The sequence below is a fragment of the Plecotus auritus genome, assembly GCF_963455305.1.
Source record: "Plecotus auritus genome assembly, chromosome: 5".
Classification (NCBI taxonomy): domain Eukaryota; kingdom Metazoa; phylum Chordata; class Mammalia; order Chiroptera; family Vespertilionidae; genus Plecotus; species Plecotus auritus.
The window spans coordinates 4,056,063-4,071,101 of record NC_137776.1 but is presented as its reverse complement, the minus strand read 5'-3'; the positions used below and the strand labels follow the sequence as shown (position 1 = coordinate 4,071,101).

The 15,039-nt window shown below is 52.9% G+C and overlaps 1 protein-coding gene across 8 annotated transcripts in view; it reads right to left on the bottom strand.

The window, feature by feature from the left end:
* Window positions 1-254: 254 nt before the first annotated feature.
* MYO1B (myosin IB) overlaps window positions 255-15,039 on the bottom strand; it is a 158,554-nt gene continuing 143,769 nt past the window's right edge. For all 8 annotated transcript variants that reach the window (XM_080667320.1, XM_080667324.1, XM_080667322.1 and 5 more), the window contains 7 exons: window positions 13,505-13,579; window positions 11,535-11,669; window positions 10,033-10,139; window positions 5,992-6,124; window positions 5,520-5,672; window positions 3,553-3,680; window positions 255-1,597 (listed from right to left, as the gene is read on the bottom strand). In XM_080667320.1, the coding sequence (XP_080523446.1) occupies window positions 1,474-1,597; window positions 3,553-3,680; window positions 5,520-5,672; window positions 5,992-6,124; window positions 10,033-10,139; window positions 11,535-11,669; window positions 13,505-13,579 (855 nt within the window). In that variant the 3' untranslated portion in view covers window positions 255-1,473. The remainder of the gene's footprint in view (window positions 1,598-3,552; window positions 3,681-5,519; window positions 5,673-5,991; window positions 6,125-10,032; window positions 10,140-11,534; window positions 11,670-13,504; window positions 13,580-15,039) is intronic.

Sequence of the window (15,039 nt, the reverse complement as noted above, 5' to 3'; positions counted from 1 at the left end):
TTCCTGTGTCGGCACCAATGCACACTGAGGCTTCTGGGAATGTCTTAAGGAAGCAATAGTTTTAAGCACAAAAAAGGAAAAAAACACACACACAAAACCAACCCGCAGAAAATACTTTCAGTGGATGTTTCCGGTTTCCGAAAGACAAGTGAAATTCACTGACACAGAGAACACAGAACGCCTGGGTGGTAAAGCCCTTCTGGGCGACACCGTATTGACACACACCGTAGGAAAACAGCTCGAGATACAGAAATACAGCTGCGACCCAGGAAATGGCACCAGACTGGAACGGTTTTATTATTTAACATACCATCGCATATACATCATCCTCCAAATAAGAAACAATTGGGTTCCAAAGTTTAAAAGGCAGCTTCCAAAATGAGTCCTTAATGTAAATTTGAAAAAAGGAAAAAAAGTCCTGCGAGTGAACACAGTTTTGATCCTTGATTAAAATATGCCCCCTGTACCCATCACCCCTCTCATACAAAATGTATTTTATAAATAAAACTTTCCAAAAAAAACACACCAAGATCTTGGATGCTTATTGCACATCATACAGAACGTCTGCCGCCATCTGAAAGGCCCCCAGCCCTCCACTCTGTCAGCTGCTGAAAGGATTTGCTCAGATTTGTGTGAAACAACGCCCTGCCTCTGTAGGATCATATATGCTGTCAACCAGAAACGGGAACTAAAACCTTACTGAGCTGCTGCTGTCATTGTTTTCCTAAAGTAAGAATGACTCTGTTTCCTAAGCAATGACAAGAGGTCGAAACAAATGAAAAGTCCTTGTTCAAATGTCAGTTTTCTCTTCTCACACCAGAGGCATGTTACCCAGTGGTACATTTCTCCTTCCTAGGACCAGCCCTCCTTGAAGGACATATAGTCAAAACCACACCAGGGATTCGCATCACGCTGCCCATCAGCAACAGTGACTGTTCTGGTCTCCACAAACCGCCCCCCCCGCCCCCCCCCCCGCCAGCCCCGAGCAAAGCCAGCCGGGATGCAACGGCCTTAAAAGCAAACAAACAAAAATTCCCACTAACGTTCCATACCATCGAGCACAGAGTCTCGCAGAGGCGGCGTTCAATAAATAGTGGATGGGTGAACGAGCCGTCTTTAAGACTGTTTCCTGTCCTTGGATGCATTAGTGATGTGTGAGTAATACGCTGACGGAGGGTACACAGATCTAACACGATGACTAAACACAGGACACCGAGGACACGGCGTGGACACCGTCGCCGCTGCCGTCCTGTCCCGGGGTCGCGCACAGGAGGTGCGCTCTCAGGGTTAAAACTATTCCAATGATAAAAAAAGTGATTAGTCGAGTATTTTTATTTCGCCGAGGGGCTCGAACGGTATTGGCCTCGGACAATCCCCGAACATACGCTGAGCCCGAACAAAACCAAACCAAATTGCACTGTTACAAAGGAACGAGTCCGTGCGGCAGAGGGCGTGGGGGTGCGGGCACGCCCGCTAAGGAACAGCCACTTCCAGGAGACGGTTGTTTTTCCGCTTGCACGTGGGGACGCTCCCGTTTTTCTGGTTGCCCTGAATGAACTTCACACACACCTTGTCCTGTCGGAACTGCACCAGGAACCTGGGGGGAGGACAAGGCACATGAACGTTCACACGAAACACCGGGGATCCCGCGGCTCGAGCTTTCCAACGGGCCCTGATCTGGACAAGCTTCCCCCTCCCATCAGCACCGTGTACGTGGGTCCCGTCAGCACCGTGTACGTGGGTCCCATCAGCACCGTGTACGTGGGTCCCGTCAGCACCGTGTACGTGGGTCCCGTCAGCACCGTGTACATGGGTCCCGTCAGCACCGTGTACGTGGGTCCCATCAGCACCGTGTACGTGGGTCCCGTCAGCACCGTGCACCTGGGTCCCGTCAGCACCGTGCACGTGGGTCCCGTCAGCACCGTGCACGTGGGTCCCGTCAGCACCGTGTACATGGGTCCCGTCAGCACCGTGTACGTGGGTCCCGTCAGCACCGTGCACGTGGGTCCCGTCAGGTTAAAACTGTAATTAACTGGACCCCAACTAGCCGCTATCGCTTTTCCCAGCTGTTTATGAGAAAGGACTCAATAAGGAGAGCGTTCTTGAGTCCACACTGCCATTTCCAATGCAGAGTACAAACACCGGCCCATCTCCCACCCAATGCAAGCACCATCCTTCGCGCAGAATGAGGACAGACAATGAACAAGTGCTAACACACCCAGGAGGCTATGTTTGACTTACCAAGGGGTAGGAATGGGTGTGAATTTACTACAGAAAGACTTTTAGAAAGAGCAGAAATAGAACAGGCTGGCACAATCGTAACTAGAAGATAAGATCATTTCCTGCACAATCTGGTTATGCAAATGACTATGATAAATGTGAAGAAAGTACATAAGCAAAGAGTAAACCATCTACTGAAAAAAATTAAGTGTCAAACAACACGGAGGCTCCAATTCATTCAGATGATCTCATATTGATAAGACGTAATAATTGGGGGGTGGGGAGGGGTTACTCCAACCTGCATGCAAAGAATGTCTCTATAATTAGGGCCCTAATGTCAAGGGAAAACGCAAATTTCAAGTGCAGGCAGCCTTAGCACTACTACACCCCTGTCCACACGGAACGCTCACTCTATAATACTAGTTATCAACACATGAAACTAGAGGCATCGCAAACACAGCACACCCACACGGCACACCACTCTATTTCACCCCCCACCCTTGCCCCCCCAAACCCCTCTTTCCTCAGTGTCATCTACTGCAGTGAATGGTATCACCATTTGGGTTCAGGCCCAAAACCTAACTCCCAATCTGTTGCTAAGGCCGAGTTTCCCTTTAAACTACACTTGAAACCTATTGCTCACAACTCCCACTCACACCCCAGCCTAAGCCACACCCTGCTTACCCGTCATCCTCAGCGTGGACAGCTAGGGAAGCTCCCAGCTCGTTCCTCTGCCTCCACTCGTCTCCCTATAGTCACTCCCCACACCACAGGCAAATCAGAGCACGCCCCACCCTCGCTCCAAACCTACAGTGGCTCCATCCTCCTCCGTGAAATCTCAGCTCCTCCCCTCAGCTCCCCAGCTCCCCAGGGCCGGGCCTGCCTCTCTCTCATCTCTCTCTGTCCCCGAGTCCGCCCCGTCTCAGGGCCTTGGCGCCTGCTGCCGCCCCGGAAGGCCGCCCCCCGGAGGCAGCTCCCTGGACTGCTGCCTGGCTCGCCCCCTGGATTCCAGTCTCAACACAAGTGCCACTAAAACGTGACCTTCCTGACCTCCACAGCCAGCACCCTCTGACCCTTCACCTGCTCCCCCCTCTAACGAACGTCACGTCACCAAGTTATTTTACTGGTGAATGTTTTCCTCTCCCGCTAGGATGTCAGGTGCAGGAAGGCAGGCACCTGGACGCTCCCTGCTCACCCATCATCTGGAACCAACGGTAGACACACACTGGGTCCTCTATAGTAGGGGCTGCATAAACGAGGGAGCTCAGGTCGCGCCCCCAAAACAAGGCAGCCGGGAGCATGCAGGGATAGGCAAGTAACGCATGCACGTACTCATCGGAAATCTCGATGTTGAGCTTCTGCCGGGTCTGGCTGAGAGTCGTCCGGTAGAGCTTGGTGGCCATCTCGATCAGGTGGTCGCTGCTGAAGAGGAAGTCCCCTTTGCTGGCCGCCTCCGAGCCCTGCGGGGACACAGCGGGGCCAGACGGTGAGGAGGGCAGCGCCGGAGGCAGGAGCTCGCAGGCCGCTGAGCGAGCTCACAGTCTCTTTAAGCGTCGGCCGGGCCGCATCCTTCCGAATAAACGAGTGTCAGAAGCAGTGCCGCTCTGAGCACGTCCGCGGGGTTACCTACCCAGCGCTCCCCAAAGCTGTCCGATGGGCGGAGGCGCCCTCAGGGTCCCCGAGAGCTGGCTGGAAGCAGACCCGCCGGCCCCGCGGCGGCTCCCGGTCACCTGCTTCCACGCGCAGGTCCGAGCACTGACCTCACCTGGAACTCCCTCGCAAAGCGCTGCTTAAACACTCCCCGGTGATTTGGTTAAAGAAATCAGAGCAGTAACAACCCCAACAGACATCCCAGGGCCGTGGCTCTGCTCGCTGCACGGGGGACCCGCCTGGAGGGCGTCTGAAAAACGGGGTGCTGGCGCCCCTCCAAGACCCTGACCTGGCTGAACGGGGCTGTGGCCTGGGCAGCAGCGCGGCCTTCACGGGCGGCCGAGGCTCAGGACCACCTCAGGCTGATCATGCCGCCACCAGGCTGAGAGTCACAGCTGAGGAAACAGGCTGAACGAGGCTGTGGGCTCGTCTCAAGGTCAGACTCCGCTGGCGAGGCCACCATCAGCGAGACGCGTGTCGCTCAACGTGCGGACTGTCTGCTGCATGTTTATCTGGTGACTGTTTCCTAGGTGGCAAGCCCTATGGGAAGCACTTTACATTTAATCCTTAGACAGGCGTCCTCAAACTACGGCCCGCGGGCCACAGGCGGCCCGCCGAGGACATGGATCCGGCCTGCCGGGGGCCGCTGCCTGTCCTGCTTAGCAGCCGACACGTCCCGGGCCCGCAGTGCGCGTAGGAATTTGTTCATAGTTTTTTTTTTAAACTATAGTCCGGCCCTCCAACCGTCTGAGGGACAGGGACCTGGCCCCCTGTTTAAAAAGTTTGAGGACCCCTGCCTTAGAACACCACTACGAAACAGGTGCCGCTGTTCTCCCATTTTAAAGAGGAGAAGCATGAGGTAGGCAGGGGACGCTAAACGGCCTGGCCAAGGTCACTGCAAAGTCAGCGAGGCCGACTCCGGGGGTTCAAGTCAGGATGGTCCTGGTTCAGCTAAGAGCTCAGAACATAAACTATCCCCGGGTCCAAGTTCTCAGGCCGCTGACTGTAGTCACATTCTTAATTCAAAGCCCCGAGACGGAAGACGAACAAGACATTTGCTAAGTCGGTATGTGGATGAAACCACAGGAGGAAGCAGCGTTTGAAACCTCTTCACAGTCCCACCCATTTATTCTCAAAACAACGCCCAGCGCAGCGGGCGCAGACTAAAGCTACTCGGTCAGACGGTGGCTCAAGCCAGCAAGTCGCTAAGCAATTCAGCTCGTTCGGTTACTGAAGATCCGAGCCTGAGATTCTACCCAGGAGGGAGGGGATGCAGCCAAAACTTCCCAATCAGTAAGAAGAGCATAGAGCAGGGGTGGGCAAACTTTTTGACTCGAGGGCCACAATGGGTTCTTAAACTGGACCGGAGGGCCGGAACAAAAGCATGGATGGAGTGTTTGTGTGAACTAATATAAATTCAAAGTAAAGGAGCGGAGGGGAGAGCAAGAGAACCCTCGGCTCTTTCGGCTCCGCGGGCCGGATAGAACAGCTGAACGGGCCGGATCCGGCCCGCGGGCCGTAGTTTGCCCACAGCTGGCATAGAGTCTTCAAGCAACGGGATCACTCAGGTTCGGGGCACGTTAACGCGATGGCGGAGAGAGCGGACCGAGGCCGAACCCTTTCGGTGAAACCGGCGGTGGGCTCCTTACCTCCTTGAGGTGGATGGCGAAGAAGCCATCGTTCTGCGAGCTCATGGACACTTTGGTCACATCCACCAGGGGGACCTCCGACTTGATCTGGCCAGACTTCTGATCGGCAAGAAGGAGGTTGTTGTTGGTTAAGAGGAAAATCCGGGACGTGCTCTAGAGGAAACAAAACACAGCAGGATGCAGAACTGGCGACGGACAACGCCCCGACGGCCCGTGGGTGGAAAGCCTCCGTTATTTGCAGAAATGCGTATTTCACCCCACTGTCCCTCAGCGGGCATACCCATGCGGACCGAGAACACAGGAAGCACAGGCAAGACATTTTAATTCACAGACATTTCATCAACAGGTACAACGCCTCCGAACCTGGAAGGCAGGGGAGACAACTCCCGCACAGCCAGGCCGCTGGGAATGTGAAACCAAATTTTAACATTCGGACGACAGACGCGTCCCAGCCTGCGGGGTGCGCATTTACCTTCCCGTTCGCACGGTTGATTTTGTTGACGACCTCCGCGATGATAATCTTTTCGTCAATGGCATCTTTGAGCTTCTTATACTTGGGGTTCTTGTTGATTTCCAGGTAAGCCCCTTGGAATGGCTGGCCAACACTAAAAAGAAAGAAAAAACCCAAATCCCTCCCATCAGACACGGTGTCAGGTGGAAGTACTGCTGGACAAGACAACAGGCAGCTGATTCCAAAGAGGGTCTGACGGCTCCATAAAAAGTAAGTTTATTTGATATGTTTTATACGTTGTATTTGCATCTGTCCTAAACACTAATGTAAGTTGGAAACAGAGCCTTAAACCGATTTCAAATACACACACACACACACACACACACACACACACACGTATACACTGAGTGGCCAGATTATGATGATCTCTGAAAACATAATAATCTAGCCACTCAGTGTATATCCTATATAATAAAAGGCTAATATGCAAATTGTCCCCTCGACCAGGAGTTCGACCAGCAGGCAGGCCAGACCCACCCATGCACGAATTCATGCACCAGGCCTCTAAGATATATATATATATACACACACACACACACACACTGAATGGCCAGATTATTATGTGTTCAGAGATCATAATAATCTGGCCACTCAGTGTATATATTTAAATGTTTTTATTGAGAGAGAAAGGAAGGGAAAGGGAGAGAGAGAAACATCGATGAGAGAAAAACATCATTGTACGCCCCCCGCTGGAGATTGAGCCCACAATCTGAGCATATACCCGGGCCAGGAATCGAACCAGTGACCTCTTGGTTCATGGATCAATGCCCAACCACTGAGCGACACCGGCTGGGCTCAAACATATTTTTGATGTGACCCTGGCATTTGGTAGGCAGGACTTTGATAACAATCTTATCGCATGGAACAATCAAGGTAAAAATCATTCACACGAATGACCCAGGACCCATGTGCAGGGCCCCACCGGAAGGGAAAGGCAGTTCCTCTGATCCGTGACTATCAAGGTGCCAGCTGCCCACAAAGGGCTTGTCAATCCCTTTAAACAACACGCAGCAACGGAACAGAGAGCACAAACATCGCCATCACCTGGTCCAGGGAAAAAGCCTTTTCTTCTTTTTTAAACCATATTTTATTGTTGTTTTTTTAACGGAGAGGAAGGGAGAGGGAGAGAGAGTTAGAAACATCGATGGGAGAGAAACAGTGATCAGCTGCCTCCTGCACACCCCCTACTGGGGATGTGCCCGCAACCAAGGTACATGCCCTTGACCGGAATCGAACCTGGAACCCTTCAGTCCGCATGCTGACACTCTATCCACTGAGCCAAATCGGTTAGGGCGAAAAAACCCATTTTCTTGCAGAGTAAGAAAATCAATGATCTTCGGTGGAGAATAGGGCCAGAGCAATAGGTCTTAGAAGAAAACTATAGAACAGGTAATAGTATCAGGAAAATCAATGATCTTCGGGGGAGAATCGGGCCAGAGCAATAGGTCTTCGAAGAAAACTACAGAACAGGTAATAGTATCAGGAAAATCAATGATCTTCGGGGGAGAATCGGGCCAGAGCAATAGGTCTTCGAAGAAAACTACAGAACAGGTAATATGATCAGGAAACTCTGACTCCCAGAGGCGACACGTGAAAGAAAAACCAGGCCTCTCCCCCTAAGAGGTGCCCCTACATGGACCGACGTGGCCACATACACATGTAGAACCGGAGCAATTTTCTTTCAGAGAAAGTGCTTCCCACAAGAGGCGTGATCGTGCACACACGCTGACACGATTTCCGAGACCTGCCGGGGGACACGCTCAGGGCAGCTTCTTCAAAGACGCACAGCACACAAACAAAACCCAAACAGAAAAACCCTACAGCTTCATTCTGAGCTGGGAAGTGCTGGCAATTTGCAAATACAACTTTAAAGGCTTGTGTTGTGGGTGGAGGGTTGGGGAAGAAAAATCCGTGTAGGTGGTCAGTTCTACAGCTCCCAGGATGGACAAGGCCGACACCCATGGGCCGAGCTTCACACAGTGGAGGCGAGGGGGGGGACACCCGATGGAAGAGGCCGACACCCATGGGCTGCCCTTCCCAGCGGAGGTAGGGCCAATCATCGCACCCTGACTGCCGTGGGTGATACCCCGCCCCCGCCCCCCCCCCCAAATTTGGCTTGACGTTAACATTTTTGTTGTTGTTCACATTCAAATGTGTTTTTAATAATAAAAAGTGCTAGAGCCTTTGCACCGGCTTCTTCAAAAATGCATTTTTCTCCCTCCAGTTAGGAGTCACCCCCAGGGAATGTTAATTAAGAAGGCTACGCTACATGTTAAAAATATAAAGAAGAAGGTAAATAAAACTAGCTGCTGGAGAAAGCAAAGAGATGATGCTCCCGCCCGCATACGCTGCATACAGCAGGCCGCCTGGCCAACTTGGGATCGAGTCACCGTGTTTGACTTAGAAGAGTACATACCACCTCGAGCCGCCAGACCAGCTCACCAAGGAAGCTGTTTCCCTTCCAACATTTAAACCAAATGAGTCTGGCGACTTCTGTTCTTTTAATCCTTTAAAAGGAAGAGCTTTCAAATGTGTGTGAAGACACAGAGACTACAGATGTAATATATGTGAATAGACTTAGCATATAATGCATTTAAGTTTCTAGGCCATTCTTTGGGGGAAACTAAAAGTTGTTATAGATTTGGCTTGAAACTGTACAATCTATTTTTTAAAAAAATATATTTTACTGATTTTTTTTACAGAGAGGATAGAGAGTTAGAAACATCGATGAGAGAGAAACATCGACCAGCTGCCTTCTGCACACCTCCTACCAGGGATGTGCCCGCAACCAAGGTACATGCCCTTGACCGGAATGGAACCCGGGACCTTTCAGTCCGCAGGCCGACGCTCTGTCCACTGAGCCACACCGATTAGGGCTGTACAATCTATTTTTTCATAAATACCAGATGAAAAGGAGATGGGAATTCCTGGGGACATGATGAACTTGGGGGATGTAAGACTATCTGATGAGCAGTCTTTATCAGGAAAGGAATTCACTCGGTGAACCTGCCATGGGTATGCCTTCCTTGACTGAGCAGTTGGTGTCTACAACAAAGGAACTGAACTCGCTGCACCGGCCTCGGAAGCCGTGCCCGGGGGGTCAGCAGCCCGTGGGACACCACAGGCCAGTGCCCGAGCAGTACTTGGAAAGTGCACACTGGCTCGCCCTTTTCCTGGCTCTTAAAAACGAATTCTGACCCAGCTCATTAAGTAAAGTGGGAGGATGGGAATGGGGATGACAGTAGATGGCCAACAGAAATCAGGCTAGACCAGGGGTGGGCAAACTTTTTGACTCGAGGGCCACAATGGGTTCTTAAACTGGACCGGAGGGCCGGAACAAAAGCATGGATGGAGTGTTTGTGTGAACTAATATAAATTCAAAGTAAAGGAGCGGAGGGGAGAGCAAGAGAACCCTCCACTCTTTCGGCTCCGCGGGCCGGATAGAACAGCCGAACGGGCCGGATCCGGCCCGCGGGCCGTAGTTTGCCCATGGCTGGGCTAGACTCTGAAAACTACGGAAAAGTAACAAGAATTTACAATGCGAACTTATCTTAGTAGCCTATACAATTTTTATTTTAAAAAGTGACTTCTACTTACTATTATTTTTTAAATACATTTTTATTAATTTCAGAGAGGAAGGGAGGAGAGAGAAACAGGATTGTCTGCCTCCTGCACGCCCCCCTATTGGGAACCGAGCCCACAACTTAGGGCATGTGCCCCGACCTGGAGTCAAACCATGACCTCGGGTTCATAGGCTGACGCTAACCACTGAGCAACAGCAGCCGGACGTGACTTCTAATTGTTTAGTGAAGTGTCTGAGCTAATGCCAATGGAATAAAGGCAAGAAACGAGTGGTTGTCATTTATACCCAGCTGCTCATAAAATAACGCATGAAACTAAAAACCTCTCATGTGGCACCGAAATCTCTACTAGAAAAGGCCTGCACCTATTGGAGAAATGTTTAAAACGCTGACGTCTAGGAGTAAAGCACAGCCACCCTACCTCGACGGGTACAACGCCTTCTTGTCCTTGAAGAGTTCGCTGGCTTCTAGCTTCTCCTCAAAGATAAGCTTTCGCTGGTCCGTGAACTGGTCCCTGTACTTTTTACACTGCGAGACAAGAAAAAAAGAAAAAGTAAGACATCACTTCCAGGGGTCCTCAAACTGCGGCCCGCGGGCCACATGCGGCCCGCCGAGGACATAGATCCGGCCCGCCGGGGGCCGCTGCCTGTCCTGCTTAGCAGCCGACGCGTCCCGGGCCGCAGTGCGCATAGGAATTTGTTCATAGTTTTTTTTTAAACTGTAGTCCGGCCTTCCCACGGTCTGAGGGACAGTGAACTGGCCCCCTGTTTAAAAAGTTTGAGGACCCCTGTTAACTAGGTCACTCCTCACTCTTACACATGGTAAGTCGACGGAATAGCGGCGAGGACAGATGCGAATGGACTGGGCGTTGGAAAGCCTCAGCGCGGGCTTCCCCTGTCGGTCTCACGGCTCACGGTGACGGCGGGGACCGTCCCTCCAAACACACCAGGGTCCCGCGGGCCGGCCTCGCCTCTCACTGCCTGCTCGCTCCCGTGGCGGTCCCTGCCGCCCCTCAGTCCCGAGGCCGCCACCCTCCTACAGACTCGCAGTAGGAACACCACCATGTAAACCCAGAGTAGACAGGATTCACCCGCATCGTGCGAAGATGTTCACGTGTCATTATTCCTTTCTCCTATAGCCGTGGTCGGCAAACGGCGGCTCGCGAGCCGCATGCGGCTCTTTGGCCCCTGGAGTGTGGCTCTTCCACAAAATACCACGGCCTGGGCGAGTCTATGTTGAAGAAGTGGCGTTAGAAGAAGTTTAGGTTTAAAAAATTTGGCTCTCTTGCCAAAACCGGTTTGGCTCAGTGGATAGAGCGTCGGCCTGCGGACTGAGAGGTCCTGGGTTCGATTCCGGTCAAGGGCATGTAACTTGGTTGCGGGCACATCCCCAGAAGGAGGTGTGCAAGAGGCAGCTGATCGATGTTTCTCTCTCATCGATGTTTCTCTCTCATCGATGTTTCTGACTATCTATCCTTCTTCCTTCCTCTCTGTAAAAAATCAATAAAATATATTAAAAAAAAAAATGTGGCTCTCAAAAGAAATTTCAATCGTTATACTGTTGATATTTGGCTCTGTTGAGTAATGAGTTTGCCGACCACTGGCCTATAGTATCACTCCTTCAGAGAGGATGAAAACAACCGAAATCTGGACGGCTTCAAGGCAAGTGGAATCTGAACGGGAAAGACGACACAGCCACGCACACCCCTTCCCTGGACAAGAGGAGACCTGGGCCACACCTGCTGCTCCCAGGCTTCTTGGGGACGCCACGTGCGGTCCCCGCCGCAAAAATAAAACACCCCTCCCCCCCGCCCCCATCCTCAAACAGTTCCCTTCCGGCTAAAGGCACAGGTGGCACACATTCACGTCTCAAACACACAGAATACGCGGGAAGAAGTCTCCAAAAGAAGAAGAAGTTTTTTACCCTCCACAAGTGGAAAATCCTTTTCAGCTCCTTGTGAGTAGAATCCAGGAACAGGTAAGGCCTGGACGGCCAGTTCTTGTCTATCGGAGACAAGGAGGGCATCTTGCTCTTCATTTCCAAGAAGTACTTCTGCATCTGCATTGGGTTTGACAGGAAATACCAGATGAGCGACATATCAGGAAAGTCCTTGTTTTCCATAAATCAGGACAAAGGGACCAGCCTCTGCTGGGGTTGGGCAAGTTTCAGGCCCGGGAACTCCGTAACGTGAGGTCTCTGCTCCAGCCGTGGGCAAACTACGGCCCGCGGGCCGGATCCGGCCTGTTCGGCTGTTCTATCCGGCCCGCGGAGCTGAAAGAGCGGAGCGTTCTCTTGCTCTCCCCTCCGCTCCTTTACTTTGAATTTACATTAGTTCACACAAACACTCCATCCATGCTTTTGTTCCGGCCCTCCGGTCCAGTTTAAGAACCCATGGTGGCCCTCGAGTCAAAAAGTTTGCCCACCCCTGCTCTACTCCCAGCTCCGTGCGGGCTGCGGAAATCTGGGCTCCACCCAATGGTTAAGACGAAAGAAGATCACGGACACTCATCCCAATATGAACCGTAACGCTGGCTCCAGCTACCACCAGAGAGCTGTGCCAGTCACGTGGCTGGCTCTACTTTAATTTTAATTAAAACAAAACAAAGTATGCCAAAACCGGTTTGGCTCAGTGGATAGAGCGTCAGCCTGCAGACTTGAAAGGTCCCAGGTTCGATTCCGGTCAAGGGCATGTAACTTGGTTGCGGGCACATCCCCAGTAAAAGGTGTGCAGGAGGCAGCTGATGGATGTTTCTCTCTCATCGATGTTTCTGACTATCTATCCCTCTTCCTTCCTCTCTGTAAAAAATCAATAAGATATATTAAAAAAAAACAAAAAAACAAAAAAAACAAAACAAAACAAAGTAAATAAGCCAGCTCATCAGTCACAGGTGACACTTCAGTGCTCCAGAGCCCTGTGCGGCCACGCGGCTGGTGGCTGTCCCACGGCACCGCAGACATAAGCCACCTGCGCCCTTCCAGTCCCAGTGGACAGCACTGCCCGCCAGTCCCCCCGCGGGGCCGGTGCGGATCGCGTGAGGCCGTTACCCCGAGTTAACCCTCCAGCGCTCACGAGCTCGGTGCCGTGATCCCCCCCGAGAACGAACCGAGGCACCGGAGTGAGGTGCTCGCTCACCGCGCACCCCTGTGAGGGGCGGGGCGTGTGGCCTGGAGCTCGCCCTGCTCACTGTGCCACCTCCGACGGCACAGGGACTCCAGGCCCATCTGGTCGGCTGGGCCCTACCAGAGCCTTCTCTCCTGCACCCCGCTCCCCGCTGCTCGCTGGCCAGCCTGGCCTGAGGCAGCTCAGGGCAGTTCAGTAGGGCAAGACCTTAGTATCCCCCAAATTCCCATGTTGAAACCCTGCTCCCCAACAGGAAGGCATCAGGAGACGGGGCCTCTGGAGGTAATGAAGTTTAGAGGCCACGAGGCTAGAGCTCTTGTGACGGGCCTGGCGCCCTGATCAGAAGAGACAGGAGGGAGCGGCTTCCCTCTCCTCCCCTCTGCCATCGCCACAGCCCACAGCCTGCCCTGGGTGCCCGCCTCTAGGTCTGCGAGAAGCAGATGCTGATCCTTTCACCGCCCGGCCCGCGGTGCTGCGGTCAGAGCAGCCTGAGCGAAGGCACCCGACTTTCCCGAGCTCATGTCCCCCCAAAGTGTGTGCTCCCCGTCCAATGAGAACATGTTATCTTATAAAAACGACATTCTATTAACTGCACGTGGGCCGCGGAGAGCTCTCCCGAGACAATGCCGCTGGGTGCGAGGGGAGGGGTGGAAGCCACCCGCTCAGTGTGACAGCGGGCATGGCGCGTGGCAAGGGAGGCGCCCCTGACAGCTGGTGCCGGTAACGGGCGGCCCACGGGTGCCCAGGAGCCCCAGGCGGAGTGCAGACTTACGATCCTCTGAATCGTGAACTCGTAGATCTTCTTCCCGGCGTTGGCTCTGAAGAACTTCCTGTACTCCCGGCGCACCTGGGGGAGAAGCAGAGGCGGGGTCAGCGGGGCCCCGGCCGCCACGGAGGCTGCGCAGCTACTCAGCGCGAGCAGGTGCCGCTCCGGATGGAGGGAGCCGGCGGGCGCACCCCGAGCCCGAGCCTTAGGTCGGAGGAAGAGGAACGCAGACAGGGCCGGTGGCGATGCCCGGCGTTGCGACATCTTAAATCCTTTTAACTAACTGTTCAGAGCCTGATGGTTTGAGGAGAAACATTTTACAGGCCCTTCTGTAGCGGCCAACGCGTCCCAGACCAAAGCACGCTTCGGGAAAAGATGACAGGAGGCGGTTTTCATTTCCAATCGTTCTTAAGAGGGGGAGAAGGGCCTGAGGAACTACACTGCCGTTTCCAAAAGCCACGCGTACGGAGATGGAAATGGGATGGCACTGACAACAAGAACAGAATCGGGTTTGAACTAGCACGGCCTCCCATCTAACCGCACTGAGTTTTCTCTCAGCCCCACGCCTACCCGTCTTCCTACGGGGTGCGGCCGCTGCGCTGAAGACGTCACGTGACAGCCATTTCCTGCTTGCTCCCCGCTGTAGTCACTCTGTACGCTAATGTCTAACAAGACCCCTGCGCAGGGGTTTGCTGAATGCATGAACAATACAGCTGAATTTTGAAACGGAGGGGAAAATACTTCAACTGCTTATTATCCTTCAGCTATAAACGGGCGAGTTAGAATTTAGCAAGATGTTAGCCAACTTGAGTCATTCAGGCACCGTGTACCTTTTTCTTTGGGTTTTACGTTTTCTGGGTTTAACTGCATGCTTGAAATATTTCTCTACCAGGAATGAGCAACCTGCTCGCCAAATTCAGTTTGTAGAAAAACGTTTTACGTGCGCCTTTAAAATAAGGACGTCACACAGGAGCCCAGATGGCAAGCTTCTCTCACCAGTGTCCTCAGAGTCAGCAACAGCGGGCCCATCCCCACATGACAAGGACGGGGTCGCCCTGAGTAGCGCTCGATGCCTTCAGAAGAGAAACGCACGCTCCAAGCTGCAGGAGGCCCCCCTGGCCTGCCCCACCTCCCACGGCTCCGTCTCTGGCCCAGGTGGCCAGCCGGGTCCCTGTGGGGATGTGAGGGCCAGGCCCACGCTCTACACCTGCACAGGACTGAGGTGTACACACCCTCCCACACACCACGTAGACAGTCGTCCTTTTGTTCATCGTCTACGCGACTGATGCTCGTTTCTCTTTTAGCCATGGAGTTGCTAGATTCATAACCATTTCAAATCTCAAACTCACAAGGGACAAGGACAAGAAAAAGGGCTCCTGAAATTATAACAGCGTAGGAATGCAGGGACTTTAAGGTTAAAGTGAGGCTTCGGGAAAACATATCCTTAGCAATATCCTGGACGCCCTGCGTTACTGATCATCCGTGTAGCTGAGCTCACTGCAACATGCTTCCTGAGGTTCACAGGACAGGCCCTTCCTCCC